Source organism: Sinocyclocheilus rhinocerous, unplaced genomic scaffold (genome assembly GCF_001515625.1).
Source record: "Sinocyclocheilus rhinocerous isolate Xijiao unplaced genomic scaffold, SAMN03320098_v1.1 scaffold395, whole genome shotgun sequence".
Lineage (NCBI taxonomy): Eukaryota > Metazoa > Chordata > Actinopteri > Cypriniformes > Cyprinidae > Sinocyclocheilus > Sinocyclocheilus rhinocerous.
In genome coordinates, this window is record NW_015660890.1 from 385,809 (window position 1) to 398,313 (window position 12,505).

General features: G+C 36.7%; 1 protein-coding gene across 1 annotated transcript in view; it reads right to left on the reverse strand.

Moving 5' to 3' along the window:
• The window catches only part of LOC107725889 (SLIT-ROBO Rho GTPase-activating protein 1-like), a 32,622-nt gene extending 24,926 nt beyond the window's left edge, over positions 1–7,696 (reverse strand). The window contains exon 1 of the mRNA XM_016535307.1: positions 7,100–7,696. Within this exon, the coding sequence (XP_016390793.1) occupies positions 7,100–7,166 (67 nt within the window). The 5' untranslated portion in view covers positions 7,167–7,696. The remainder of the gene's footprint in view (positions 1–7,099) is intronic.
• Positions 7,697–12,505: the final 4,809 nt, after the last annotated feature.

The window sequence follows — 12,505 nt, forward strand, 5'->3', positions numbered from 1 at the left end:
TTAACTTTTATAAAGAATATCTCTGTGGATTTGAGACTTTAGTCTTTGCAACTTTACAGATCTTCTTTATGCACCAAGAGCTTGTAACACTCCAAAGAGAAAGGAAAAACTGAAATCGCATCATATGACCCCTTTAAGAATCGTTACGTGTCAAAATACCCCAATTTTTTCTGCTGGAACATAAACTTTGCCTTTAAGTTAAAAGAGCCAGACGGCTTTTTGATAGAGGCTTTGCCTGTTTGTATAATTGTGAATGTACATCAACTGAACAAGTCTGGGGGGGAAAACGGTCTTTAGCACGATTTGAGCTGAAGAAGCTAAATTTAGGTGTTTTCAGATCTTATTGTTGATTTAAAAATGTCAAATCAGTTTTGGACATTTCAGTCTTTCACCAGTGAAGTAGATGTTTTCCATTTTTTAAGTAAAATAAGTTAATTGGTCAACATTAATTGATGATACTTCAAGTTTACACACACACACACACACACACACATATATATAAAAACATACACACACATACTTCAAACTCATCAAAATAAGTATAGTTTAATAAAGTTTTAGCCTAAGTTTATTTTATTGGAAATTGATTTACAGAAAAAAAAAAGTCATTCTGTGTAACAATTTATGTACCAAAAAATTAATAATCTCGTCAGGTATATTTAGAACAAGAATCATTAAATGATATTAAATGAGTGCAGCCCCAAAATATGAATTAACTGTACATGTCATTTTAAATGCTTACCAATCTTTGCTACTATAATAATTAAAAAAATAATTAGGTATGATCACATATTCTTTTTTATATTTTAATAAGTACAGGTCAGAATAAGCATGTTGTTTCATTTTTTACGCTGAAGGATGATGGAACATTATTTCCACCCATATTTTTACACTTTATTTTTCACAAAAGTTATTTGAAACATTAAAGCAGACACATAACAAGAGCATTTAATATGCCCTCTGTATATATAAAATCACTTTTGTAAATGTAATTTGATGCTGTCACCAAAATGGGATGTCTCATACATTTTATCTATCTATCCATCCATCCATCCATCCACATATACACACACACACTGATGGAGTGAATGTCTTTGCATAGTGTCAAGGAAAAGTCAGCATTAGGTAAGGCTTCATTCAGCACACAAGACACAACAAATGTAATCAAGCGCTCACAAATCCAAGGTCAGTAGATACGAACAGCTAAAGAGAACGTGTCAGGACTAAACAGACAGACAATGACTCAACACCAGACCAGAACTGTCATGCCATATTTAATTGGACACAAATGTAAATGAGGCTTTTAGGAAGCAACAGTCAAAACATAAAAAATGCAAAAAGAAATGTTATCCACATGAATCAAAATATAGCGTTTACCCTGACTAAGCTCCATTAGGACATCTCTGTTGTCCTAAAACTTGAGATAAAAAAGCAAGCTTAGCTAACTACGCTTTCTGCTTTAAACCCAAGAGTAAAGTCAAAGACAGGCTTTAAGACCCACAATCCTTAGTAGTAAGTACTGCAGTATATGTTGTCCTCTCCTCTGAGGTCTTAAATAGATTACTGGATCGATATCTATACTTGATTAATGAGACTTACAGGGTTCCCGTTATAAATACATGCAGTGGGTGGCTGGTCTGGTCTCGAGTCTGATACAAAGAAATCAGTTTTGACCAAATTAGCTATTTGTTCACTGTCTATTTTTGAAAAGAGGAAGTGAGGCCATATGCTGTATCCAATCATTATTTTGAAACATGACCAGGGCTGGATGGGTACATGAGGATGGGACGATATTACACACACAACTCACATTCACACACTCCTGCAAGCACACACACACGCTGTGGACATCTGGTCCTTGTCCTCCTCTCAGCATTCGCTATCGCCTTACTTGTGTTACAATACCACTTGTCCACACATACACGTTTACTTCGCTACCTAAATGAGGCGTTTCATAAGCTGCGTCCGAAATCGCATACTAAGAATGTACTGCATTTGATGAAGAATGCACTTTTGACCATTAAGTGCATGTATGAATTTTGGTAGTATGGAAATAATCAGAACATACTACACCATGTTTTAACTGTCATGTGACCTAGATATCATTCATGTTGCTGTTTTACAACATTCACAAACATTACAGTTCCTCTCTTGTTTCCTCATGGGACAGTAAATTGTCAGATACATCAGGTACGACTATAAAATATTGCATACTGTTTTATGAATATACATTTGGACATGCTACTAATTGGGTGTACTGTTTTTTTATATATGATATAGTAGGTAAATATGCATATTCAGATACTGGAATAGACTTAAAATAGTTTTACATAATGCTAATTATAATGCAAAACAAAATAAAGCCAATACTGAATCTAAGAAAAATTTTCTGATATGATACCATAATTATATTATATTTATTATATTTAAATTCTAATTTAATTTATGTTTAATTATATTTATTATAATTAATATTTGTTTAATTTTAATTATATTTAAATACATATTTATTTACATTTTCCCCAGTTAAGAATGTCCCCAAAAAACCCTAAAAAGAGAGGTAACAATTTTTTCCCTGAAAATATAAGTAATCACACACACACACACATCCAATTCCCTGCAATATATATAATCTTAAACACAGTTAAGTTGCAGGTTTGCAGGTCCATATAATCTAGTGTTTAAACAGAGCCGTTCCACACATAATCAAATGGCACTTTCATAAGAACAATCTTTAACTTTAAAAGAAGCAGATAACTTCTCATTATTTCATATCGGAAAAACCCAAAGTTCATCATTTGTGTGAGGCAGTGACACGAACAAGAGGATGTGGGTGATCAAAACCGCTTTCTTCCTTCTGCATGACCATAAAAAAAAACATCATCAGTATCATTTGGCACTATTTCTATGAATGGCTGTTGAATTCTGGAAAATCTGCAGTGTAATGCTTCCCAAAGCCACTAGAAATGTTCCTTTAATCTGCACAGCCCGTTTTATGTCGCTTTGCATTCACTCTGAACATTTATTGTGAGATGTTTGGACTCTCACGGCTCCTTCTCTGGGACTCTGAACAAAGAGATGAAATGTCTTGTAGCGGAGTGGATCCCCTGAGCTGCAATACATCTGATTCATACAGTCACTCTAGGCAGAGGAAGTACACCAGTCAGTCTGCGGCCTCGGACGATGATGTGTATCTGTGTGTTTGTGGCTTTGGACTGGACAGCAGCCAGAAGTGCAACCCGGGATCAAATCTCATGAGAATATAACAAGCTAAAACGCAGTATTATAGCAATGTGATGCTGTAAGATATCAATTCATTTTCTGTCTTTCATTTTGTGGTTATAATCACACGTTGGAAAAGATTCAACCTTGCATGATAACATACTGTACGCATAATTCACACACACTAGCTATCACTGGATGACATGAGGATGGGGTTTACAATAGTGTTTCTAGTCGTATGCATGTAAAGCTTTTGTACAACACAAGCTCCCTACAGGACTGAAAAAGTCACCCGCTCGTGAGCCGTTTCTTGCTGATGAAGCAAAAATATTTTGAGGAATGCGCATGCAACACACACACACACATACACCAATGTTTTCCACATTAAACTGACTCACTCTGAATCAGGGTTATTATAGTTAACTATAACCATAAAAACATTTGCGTTACTTGAAATACCGTAAGTAACCTACTGAAACTATATAGATCAATATATAACTAGAAAAAAAAAAACTTAATTTATTTCAGGTAGTTGCCAAGCAGGGTTATTGAATTTAACTCAAATTAAAACAAACTAAAACCATGAAAAAAAAATTACTTGAAATAAATGTTAATTGAAATAAAATAAAAACATTTAAGCTAGTTGCTAGGCTTTTAAGCTAGGCTGATTCAAAGTATTAATAAAAGCTATAATTGTATCTCAATGATACTAAAATAATATATACATGTATATATGTATAATAATATAATAAAATAAAATACTATATACAGTGTGTGTGTGTATAAAATCTCTATAGTTTATATGTAATCTATTTTATATAAACTATTATATACATTATATATAAACTAGATTATATATAATCTATAGAGGCATTGACAACACAACAGAATTACTAAACCTTTAAATATATAAAAATAAAAACTAATTGAAAAAATTAACAACTATATGTTGGTGATACTAAAATAACACTGCTTTTAATTATCATAAATGTGTAGTTTAATTTGTGTGTGTGTGTGTGTGTAGATGCAGATACAGTCAAGGTCATGTGCCTCTCTTTCCTTCTAACTTCCTCCCTTAGAGAAAACCATTTCCTGTTCGGACATTGACAAACTCGAGCATGTTCCCGAGGACATTATTTTTTCCACAGAACCTATTTTTCGATTCTGATAAAAATTCAAGCAGTCACATTTACACATCCGCGCTCACAGAACGCATTTAACTGCAACTATTTGAATCAATAAAAAGTAAATTAGGCACGTTTGAAAAGCAAACGAACGTGTGTCTGTAACATCGGAGAATAACAGCGCTGTCCCTTATGACCATAAATCACTCATCTGTCTCAATCCATCCTTACTCACACTACTGTATGCCACACACATGGCCATACGTGCGGTCCATACTAAACAGTGCACTGCTGCGGCAGGAGGATTCCCTGATCTTGCTCCCTGACACACACACACACACACACAGCCAGATACCCATCGCTTCCCCATTGGACATTCACACACACTGGTGGTTGAGTATCCACACAGCCAGATACCCATCGCTTCCCCATTGGACATTCACACACACTGGTGGTTGAGTATCCATGGAAACATGTACAATGCAGCAAGAGCCTGTTGTCTGTTGAAAGCAGAGTGTACCTTTGTGCATGTGCACACAAACCTACATTTGACAACGAGAGCCGTCCATATGTTCATCCATCTTAGCCACGCGTGCGCTAACGCAGCGGCCCCAATACTACACCGATCTATCAGCATGTTGCCTAGAGACCACCCTCACCCGGACCACCATTGGCCAATAGTAGCTGAGACAGCAACTCGGCTCCTTACATTTAAATATCAGCATTATGGAAAGCAAATCTATACTTTTCTCATTCCAGCTTTTTTTCCAACACATTTTTCCATTTTTGAGATCTAAACAAGCCGTACAGCTTTGCCTCACTACAGTTGGAGTACTGAAGACAGGGGTTGCCATGAAGCCCCCCCCTTTCCATTTCATCGATTACACACTGTTAAACGAGTGTGTGCGCACAATGAACGCCCTGCTGTTAGGGCAAACAAATGATGCAGGGTGGACTGTATATGTTATTATGTTGATAATACATGTATTGAAAGAAAAGAAGCATGCATTTTCATAATTCCCTCACTTAAGACTCTCACTTCCTGCTGGAAATCCAGCTTAAGCTTGTTTTGAAACATGGTAGCTTGTTTCTAGCTAGTTCAAGGTGGTTATCAACTGGTGAAAAGGTCATCTAGAGCTGGTATGTGCAACTGATAGCTGGTTTTTAAGCTGGTAGATATCTAGTCAAACAGATAACAGATCCAAACACGTAATCCCCTTGAGACCAGTAACCACATTACTTATACCATCTGGACCAGCTTCAGCTTGTATGATCAGCTGACTGCTGGTTATTAGCTGGTTGACCTTGTTCCAAAAATCACCTTAACCACCAGCAGGTTGGTTTCAAGCTGGTAATAAGATGGCTGACCAGATACCATGTTGCAAATACCATCTTGACCAGCTGGTTATCGTCTCCTCAACTAGCTACCATGTTCCAAAACTAATTTTAAACACCTTAATCTAGTTGGTTTGTAACTAAGCTGTCTAACCAACTGCCAGGTTACAAAAACCATCATGACCAGCTGGTTATCATCTCATCAACCAGCCATCATGTTCCAAACTAATTTTAACCACCTTAATCTGGTTGGTTTCTAGCTAGTTATAAACTGGTTGACCAGCTGCCATGTTGCAAATACCATCTTGACCAGCTGGCTGCTTATTTCGAGCTGGATATTAGCTGGTTGACCAGCTGCTATGTTGCAAATACCATCTTGACCAGCTGGTTATCGTCTCGTCAACCAGCTATTATGTTCCAAAACTAATTTTAACCACCTTAATCTGGCTGTTTTCTCACCAAGCTGTTTGACCAACTGCCATGTACAAAAACCATCTTGACCAGCTGTCTTGTTGGCTGATCAGCTGCAATGTTGCAAAAACCATCCTGACCAGCTGGTTATCATCTCTACAACCAGCTACAATGTTCCACAACTCATCTTAACCACATTAAGCAGGATGATGTCTAGCTAGTATTAAGCTGGTTGACCAGCTGCCATGTTGCAAAAAGTATCTCGACCAGTTGATTATCATCTTGTTAACCAGCTATCATGTTCCAAAATTCATTTTAACCACCTTAGTCTGGCTGGTTTCAAGCTAAGCTGGTTGACCAGCTGCCATGTTGTAAAAACCATCTTGACCAGTTGGTTATCATCTTGTAGACCAGCTACCATGTTCCAAAACTAATCTTAAACACGTTAAGCTGGATGACCAGCTGTCATGTTTCAAAAACCAACTTGACTAGCTGGTTGATTATTTGTAGCTGGTCAACCAGCTACCATAATCCAAAACCCATCAGAAAAACCTTAAGTGGACTAAAAGCCATACTGACCAGCTGGTTGGTTTGTAGCTGGTAGTAAGACACTTTGCAAAAACCATCTTGACCAGTTGGCAGCTGGCTTCTAGCTAATCCAGCAGGGTCATTAGCTGGTTGACCAGTAACCATGTTCCAAAAACCATCTTGACCATTTTGAGTTGCTTGGTCAAAGATGGTTAACCAGCTTTAACCAGCAAAAGAATGCAAGAAACCACTTAACACATTTTAAAACACACCCACCAGCTTAACAATTTCCATCAGAACGATTTAATATTTTGAGAATCAATTCACACAAAACAGGCAGCAATAATGCAACTGAAAGACATTATGAAATATTATTTGGCCAACATGTTGTAAATTTAACGCATGCACAAGGTTCGTATTAGATGCATCAGACGAGAGTCCGTCTCCAGGTGCCCATCAGGTGCGAGTGTTCTTCTTACCTTTCACTTGGCTCTCATACTCCGTAATGATTTCCTTTTCCTTTTTGCTCTTCGTCGTGTTAGACATGACGCCTGTGTAGTCCAGATCCGCTTGTCCCTTCTGTCTAAAACCTTTCTGCTTCTCCGAGACGCGTCCCTACTGTGACCGATGCGTCATATCTAACCACAGGTTCAGTGAGTGATCCAGCAGCAGGAAACCGTAGTCCTTAAAGCAAAGCGATGACATTCAACCATGCACATTAACGATTATTGGACCTGCACGGAAAAAAAGAGCCATGAAAAGTGGCACGTGAACCACAGGGGCGCGTCGTTACAGCCGCATCGCCAGACGCGCAAGAACGACTGGAGATGCAAGTGGCCGCATAAATATTACGCACAGGTTGAGTGCGCACGAGATAAACAAGAAAGATAGAGGTGGCAGAGACCGTAACTTATCTAAACTCATTCTAAGGTGTGAGAGTATCTGATTGTGTATGCAAAAAAAATCGTTAGGTGTGCATGTTTCTCATGCGCGCGCTCTCTCACACTACTGTCAATTGGTGGGCGGGTTGGGGCGTGAGTGTGTGTGCGTGCGTGTGTTTAAGACACACAAAATTGACAGTCACTCTATTTTAGGAAACCTCTAATCCAGCTGTTCACTGTCCTGGTCCTTGAGAGGCCAACCTCTGAACATTTTGGATAGTTCTTCATTTAACACACCTGATTTGTATCATCGGCCTATTATTAGTAGAGACTACAAGACCTGAACTGGGTGTGTCAGATAACGGAGAAAGTCAAAATGCTGGAACTGTTGTACTTCAAGACCTAGACTGAGAACAACGGGACTAGATTTTAATACTTAACAGGGTCCTACATGGTAAAATAAGGTTAAAATAATCAGAAAGCATTAATGTATAGAACATGTCAGGGTCATATTTCACTCCAAATTTCTTTATTTTATTTATATATTTATTTATTTTCATTTTGAGATTTTATCACTTAGAAATTACAGTGCTGCAAGGAAAATCAGCCTGTCAGGACACAATTAAAAACAAAATAAAATCAGCACAAATCAGTACCACAAATAGTACAATGATATATAAATATATTTCAGATGGATGGATGGATAGATAGATGTGTTTACAGTAATTGCCATTAAAAATGCAGGGAAAAAACACAAAATGGGCATGAAATCTTCTTTAATTTTGGGATGAAATACGGCCCAGACATGTCTTGTATAATTCAATTACTAAAGTAAAATATTGTTAATTTGAATGGAATTATTGTAAGAAATCTAAGCATTTGAATTGCAAACTGACTGCAATATTTTTAAACCTAATTTACTTGCTCTCTTTCCAAAGAACATGTATAACAACAATCTCATTACCGTTTCACATATATCACCAGGTCATGACATCGGTTACGTAAGATAAAGTTGTGTGTGTGTGTGTAGTAATGTTTATGAGACTGAGGATATAGTGTCTCTCTTATGACACTGATACAATGTTTACTGCATATCTACTCAGTTATGAATTATTGAAGTCATCTGACATCACCAGAACAGGGAACAAGTGACATGACACACTCACACACATGTACTGTAAGATATGGCAGTTTAGGAAATGTATATCTGTTCCAATCACTGATCACGCCCTCACTCGAACGATGTGTTTATGGGCACTTAGATGTATTTTTAGACTTCTGAGGGTCATTTTAGATGATTTAATAGACTCTATATTAAAAATATCACAAAAATATATTATAAATAATGTATAAATATAGTGTTTTGTTTAAACTTATTTAAATGGTTAGCTAGGGGCGCCAAACGATGACCCTCAACCGACTGCGCTAAAAACAAAATACTGAGGCAAATATTTTAAAGTCCAATCTCTGAAAGTCAATGAGCTATTCGCACACTGTCCAAACGTATTATTCAGTGCAAATGCATGATGCCAGCTTTGAGGTGAACGGAAACAACCAATAGCCTATCTGTAGAAAGCGCCAGTCTGACTTCTGCTGGTGCAACTGTGCAACTACAGAACAGAGTAATAAATTACAATGAAAAGGCTTCTCAATGACTCCCCCATTTTTCACTTAGACATAAGTAGTTGAATGGTGTAGGAGGCGCTTTATGGGTCACTTATTCACCCTCACACGCGACAGCGTTGCGCAGAGTCAGCAGGGGGAGACAGAGAATACAAAATCAGGACAAATTCTGTGATCTCATGTCAGTTCACAGAGTAAACTGAGTTAAGGGAATACTTTGGCCAAAGTTTTGTCATTATTCACTCACACTCACACACTCACTCACTCACACACACACTCACACTAATGTATATCTGTTCCAATCACTGATCACGCCCTCACTCGAACGATGTGTTTATGGGCACTTAGATGTATTTTTAGACTTCTGAGGGTCATTTTAGATGATTTAATAGACTCTATATTACATTCCTGACATTCCAATATTTCTAACCGTTTCTCTTGGGTATTATACAAAATGTTCGGTTCTATATACACAAGACATAAAATGGTCCTGTGGCCACTCCACTAACCCATGCTAAATTAAAAACTGTTCTTTTTCTATCATACGAGGGCTAGTAAAGCCCCCGGGTATGTTTAACGGGGATCTAGTGTGTGTTGAAGTGTGTAAGTGACATCAGTGAGGGTATTTATATCTGCTTTCATTTAACCGTCAATCAAACACAGGCTTCAGGACTGAGCCGCTGTGCATGATCAGTATGTGCAACAAACACTTCAAAATGTGCATTTGGAGTCTTAAAATGCATGGCTATCATTGCATTAGATTCAAATTATTGAACCAAGTTGCATTTATTGTAAATAAACACTTTTTTTCTAGATTTTTAAAAATAAAACAACAAATTATCCGGTCAAAATTAAGACATTCCCATGTCAAATGTTAGTGGAATATGTCTATAATTAATTTGATGAACTACTCTTCATCTTCACAAATTAAAGTCTTATTTGTTTGCAGATGCCACTTGGTTTGATATTTCATGATGCAATGAAATTCATCTATTTCAAGCAAAGCTTGAGTACGTCTCTGGATCCCATTCCAGGTCCATGTTGGAAAACTCCAAACCTGTGGTCCACATGGATGAGAACATACAAATGGAGCAGATTGGATCAGTTATCTGTAAATCAAGAAGCTTCCTGTTAAAGCAAAATACTCTCAACCTAAACACTATGTTTGGACATGGGAAAAACATTTGAAGCATCCAGTCAGTAATTACACCGCTCTCATTACAGACAAACAACGGACATAAACGTTTCCTCAAGTGCTGACTGTACCACAGTTTGTTGTCTTCTTTCTCTCCAGAATGCTCTGTTCCTGTCAGAAAGAGGCACTTAAAATGATGATGCCGATGATTTGATTTCTTCTTTGGTGCTTTTATTTGGTCTCCAAAGCGACAGGTTCACCCACTCACTGGTAGAACTGCCAATCACATGTTGCTGCTGTGTATGAGTGCTGTCGAATGTCTGACATCTGCAATTCTGTGAACAAAATGGAAAAGGCTGACGAAATTTTAATGGAATAATTTTTAAAAAAATACTGTCATTTGCTCGCACACATTTCATTTTTACTTTATGCTTAAGTTGCGTTTTTGAAATTTAAGTTATTATTCAATAAAAACACATTTCGAAAAATTTTAATTTGGTGCATAACCAAGGTTTGACGTCAATGACAGCAAACAACATCATTTTTTTGTGTCATAACCAGTGTAACACGTTAAGTTTGAATATGAATAATCACAAATTAAATATCATAAATTATGAGAAAATAAATACATTTTTATTCATTTCATCTTTTTAAAATATAAAATGGCATATAAATTATATATAATATAAAATTCATAATGTAGAAAAATATATATTATTTGTTATTTATGTATGTAAACACGTTAAAAGTTTGGGGTTGGTAAGATATATTTTTAAATGTTTTTAAAAAGAAGTTATGCTTAAACAGTTAAAATGTTGTGCTTAAGGTTACAATACAATACAAAAATGCAGTAAAACGGTAATTTTGTGAAATATTATTACAATTTATTACAACAGTTTTCTATTTTAATTTACTTTAAAATATCATTTATTTTAGTGATGGCAAAGCAGAATTTTTTATCATTTATTACTCTAGTCTTCAGTGTCACATGATCCTTCAGAAATAATTTGAATCATTTTAGTCAATTTTGATCAATTTAATGCACCCTTGCTGAATAAAAGTGTTAATTTCCCTAAAAAAACAAAAAAAAACATGTAAACGGAATATATATATATATATATATATATATATTAGGTTTCGAACATCTCTCTTCAGACAGATAACTGATGACTGTAAAGGCAATTCAGGTCAATCAAACAGTGGATTTGATATTTCTTGTAGTAATTAAACACACAGCAGCCCTGCACTGAGCTGCCAGTCACGGCTCTCTGTCTGTCGTACCTTTGACCTCTGTGAAAGTTGTGTTAGGCTGCCCTACAGTAGAGTTTTATAAAGGTCAGACTAATATCATCAGCCCTGACTGGCAGTAGTTCCACATCCCCTCTTTCACCCATTTCCAGCTGTGTAACCTCATGAACAATATCCCCTTTCCTAGCGGGCTGACTACAATTAAAGCCCACAGTCTTCAATCTCAGCTGCTATGACAACAGGGGCCAAGAAATCCCATGTAGCTCAGCAGGAAGGGGCCACTCCGTATCGCTGTTCTCATCACTGTGTCAAGATTCTGGCGACAGATTTCACAGGAATGCTTAATGAATTACATAAGATGCATCACATGAGGCAAAAAAAAAAAGATAAATATAATGAAGTTCACAGAGTGCATTGAAAATGCACTTTGCTATTTACCAGCAGAGGGTGCCAGGACGTTTTTCAACATGATGAAGCCCTCAAACGAACCCACTGAAATAAATAAATAAATAAACTATGAAATAATTGCATTAAATGAATGTGGAAAAAGGAAGGCCACCCACATACAGTAGATGTGTCAGGTGACGAGGAAATTTAGAGCATCAGCTTCAGTCATTCAGGACATTCAAGTCTGATAACTCAATAAAGCAAAAGGGATAAAATGCAATTAAATATTACCATTACAAAAACAAGGGAATAATAGCATAAACAGGATCAGTATTGACTAAAAAATATTCCACAGAAAGGTGGAACATCTTATAAAGGTGAGAAAATAAACCTTAGTTCTAGTTAAAAGATTTGTACATAATCTTTCACTGAAAGAGCGGCTCAGCAGGAAATTAAAGTGGAAAAGAGGGATAAAGTTGAGGGCTGAGGTCAAGGTTGTTGGTTTAGTGATAAAATAAATGAGCACAGCTCTATCTCACAGGAAGAAACTGAGAGAGACTCAAATCTCTCCTCAACAGGAAGGTCCCATTTACAACAGAAAATTGGTGCGC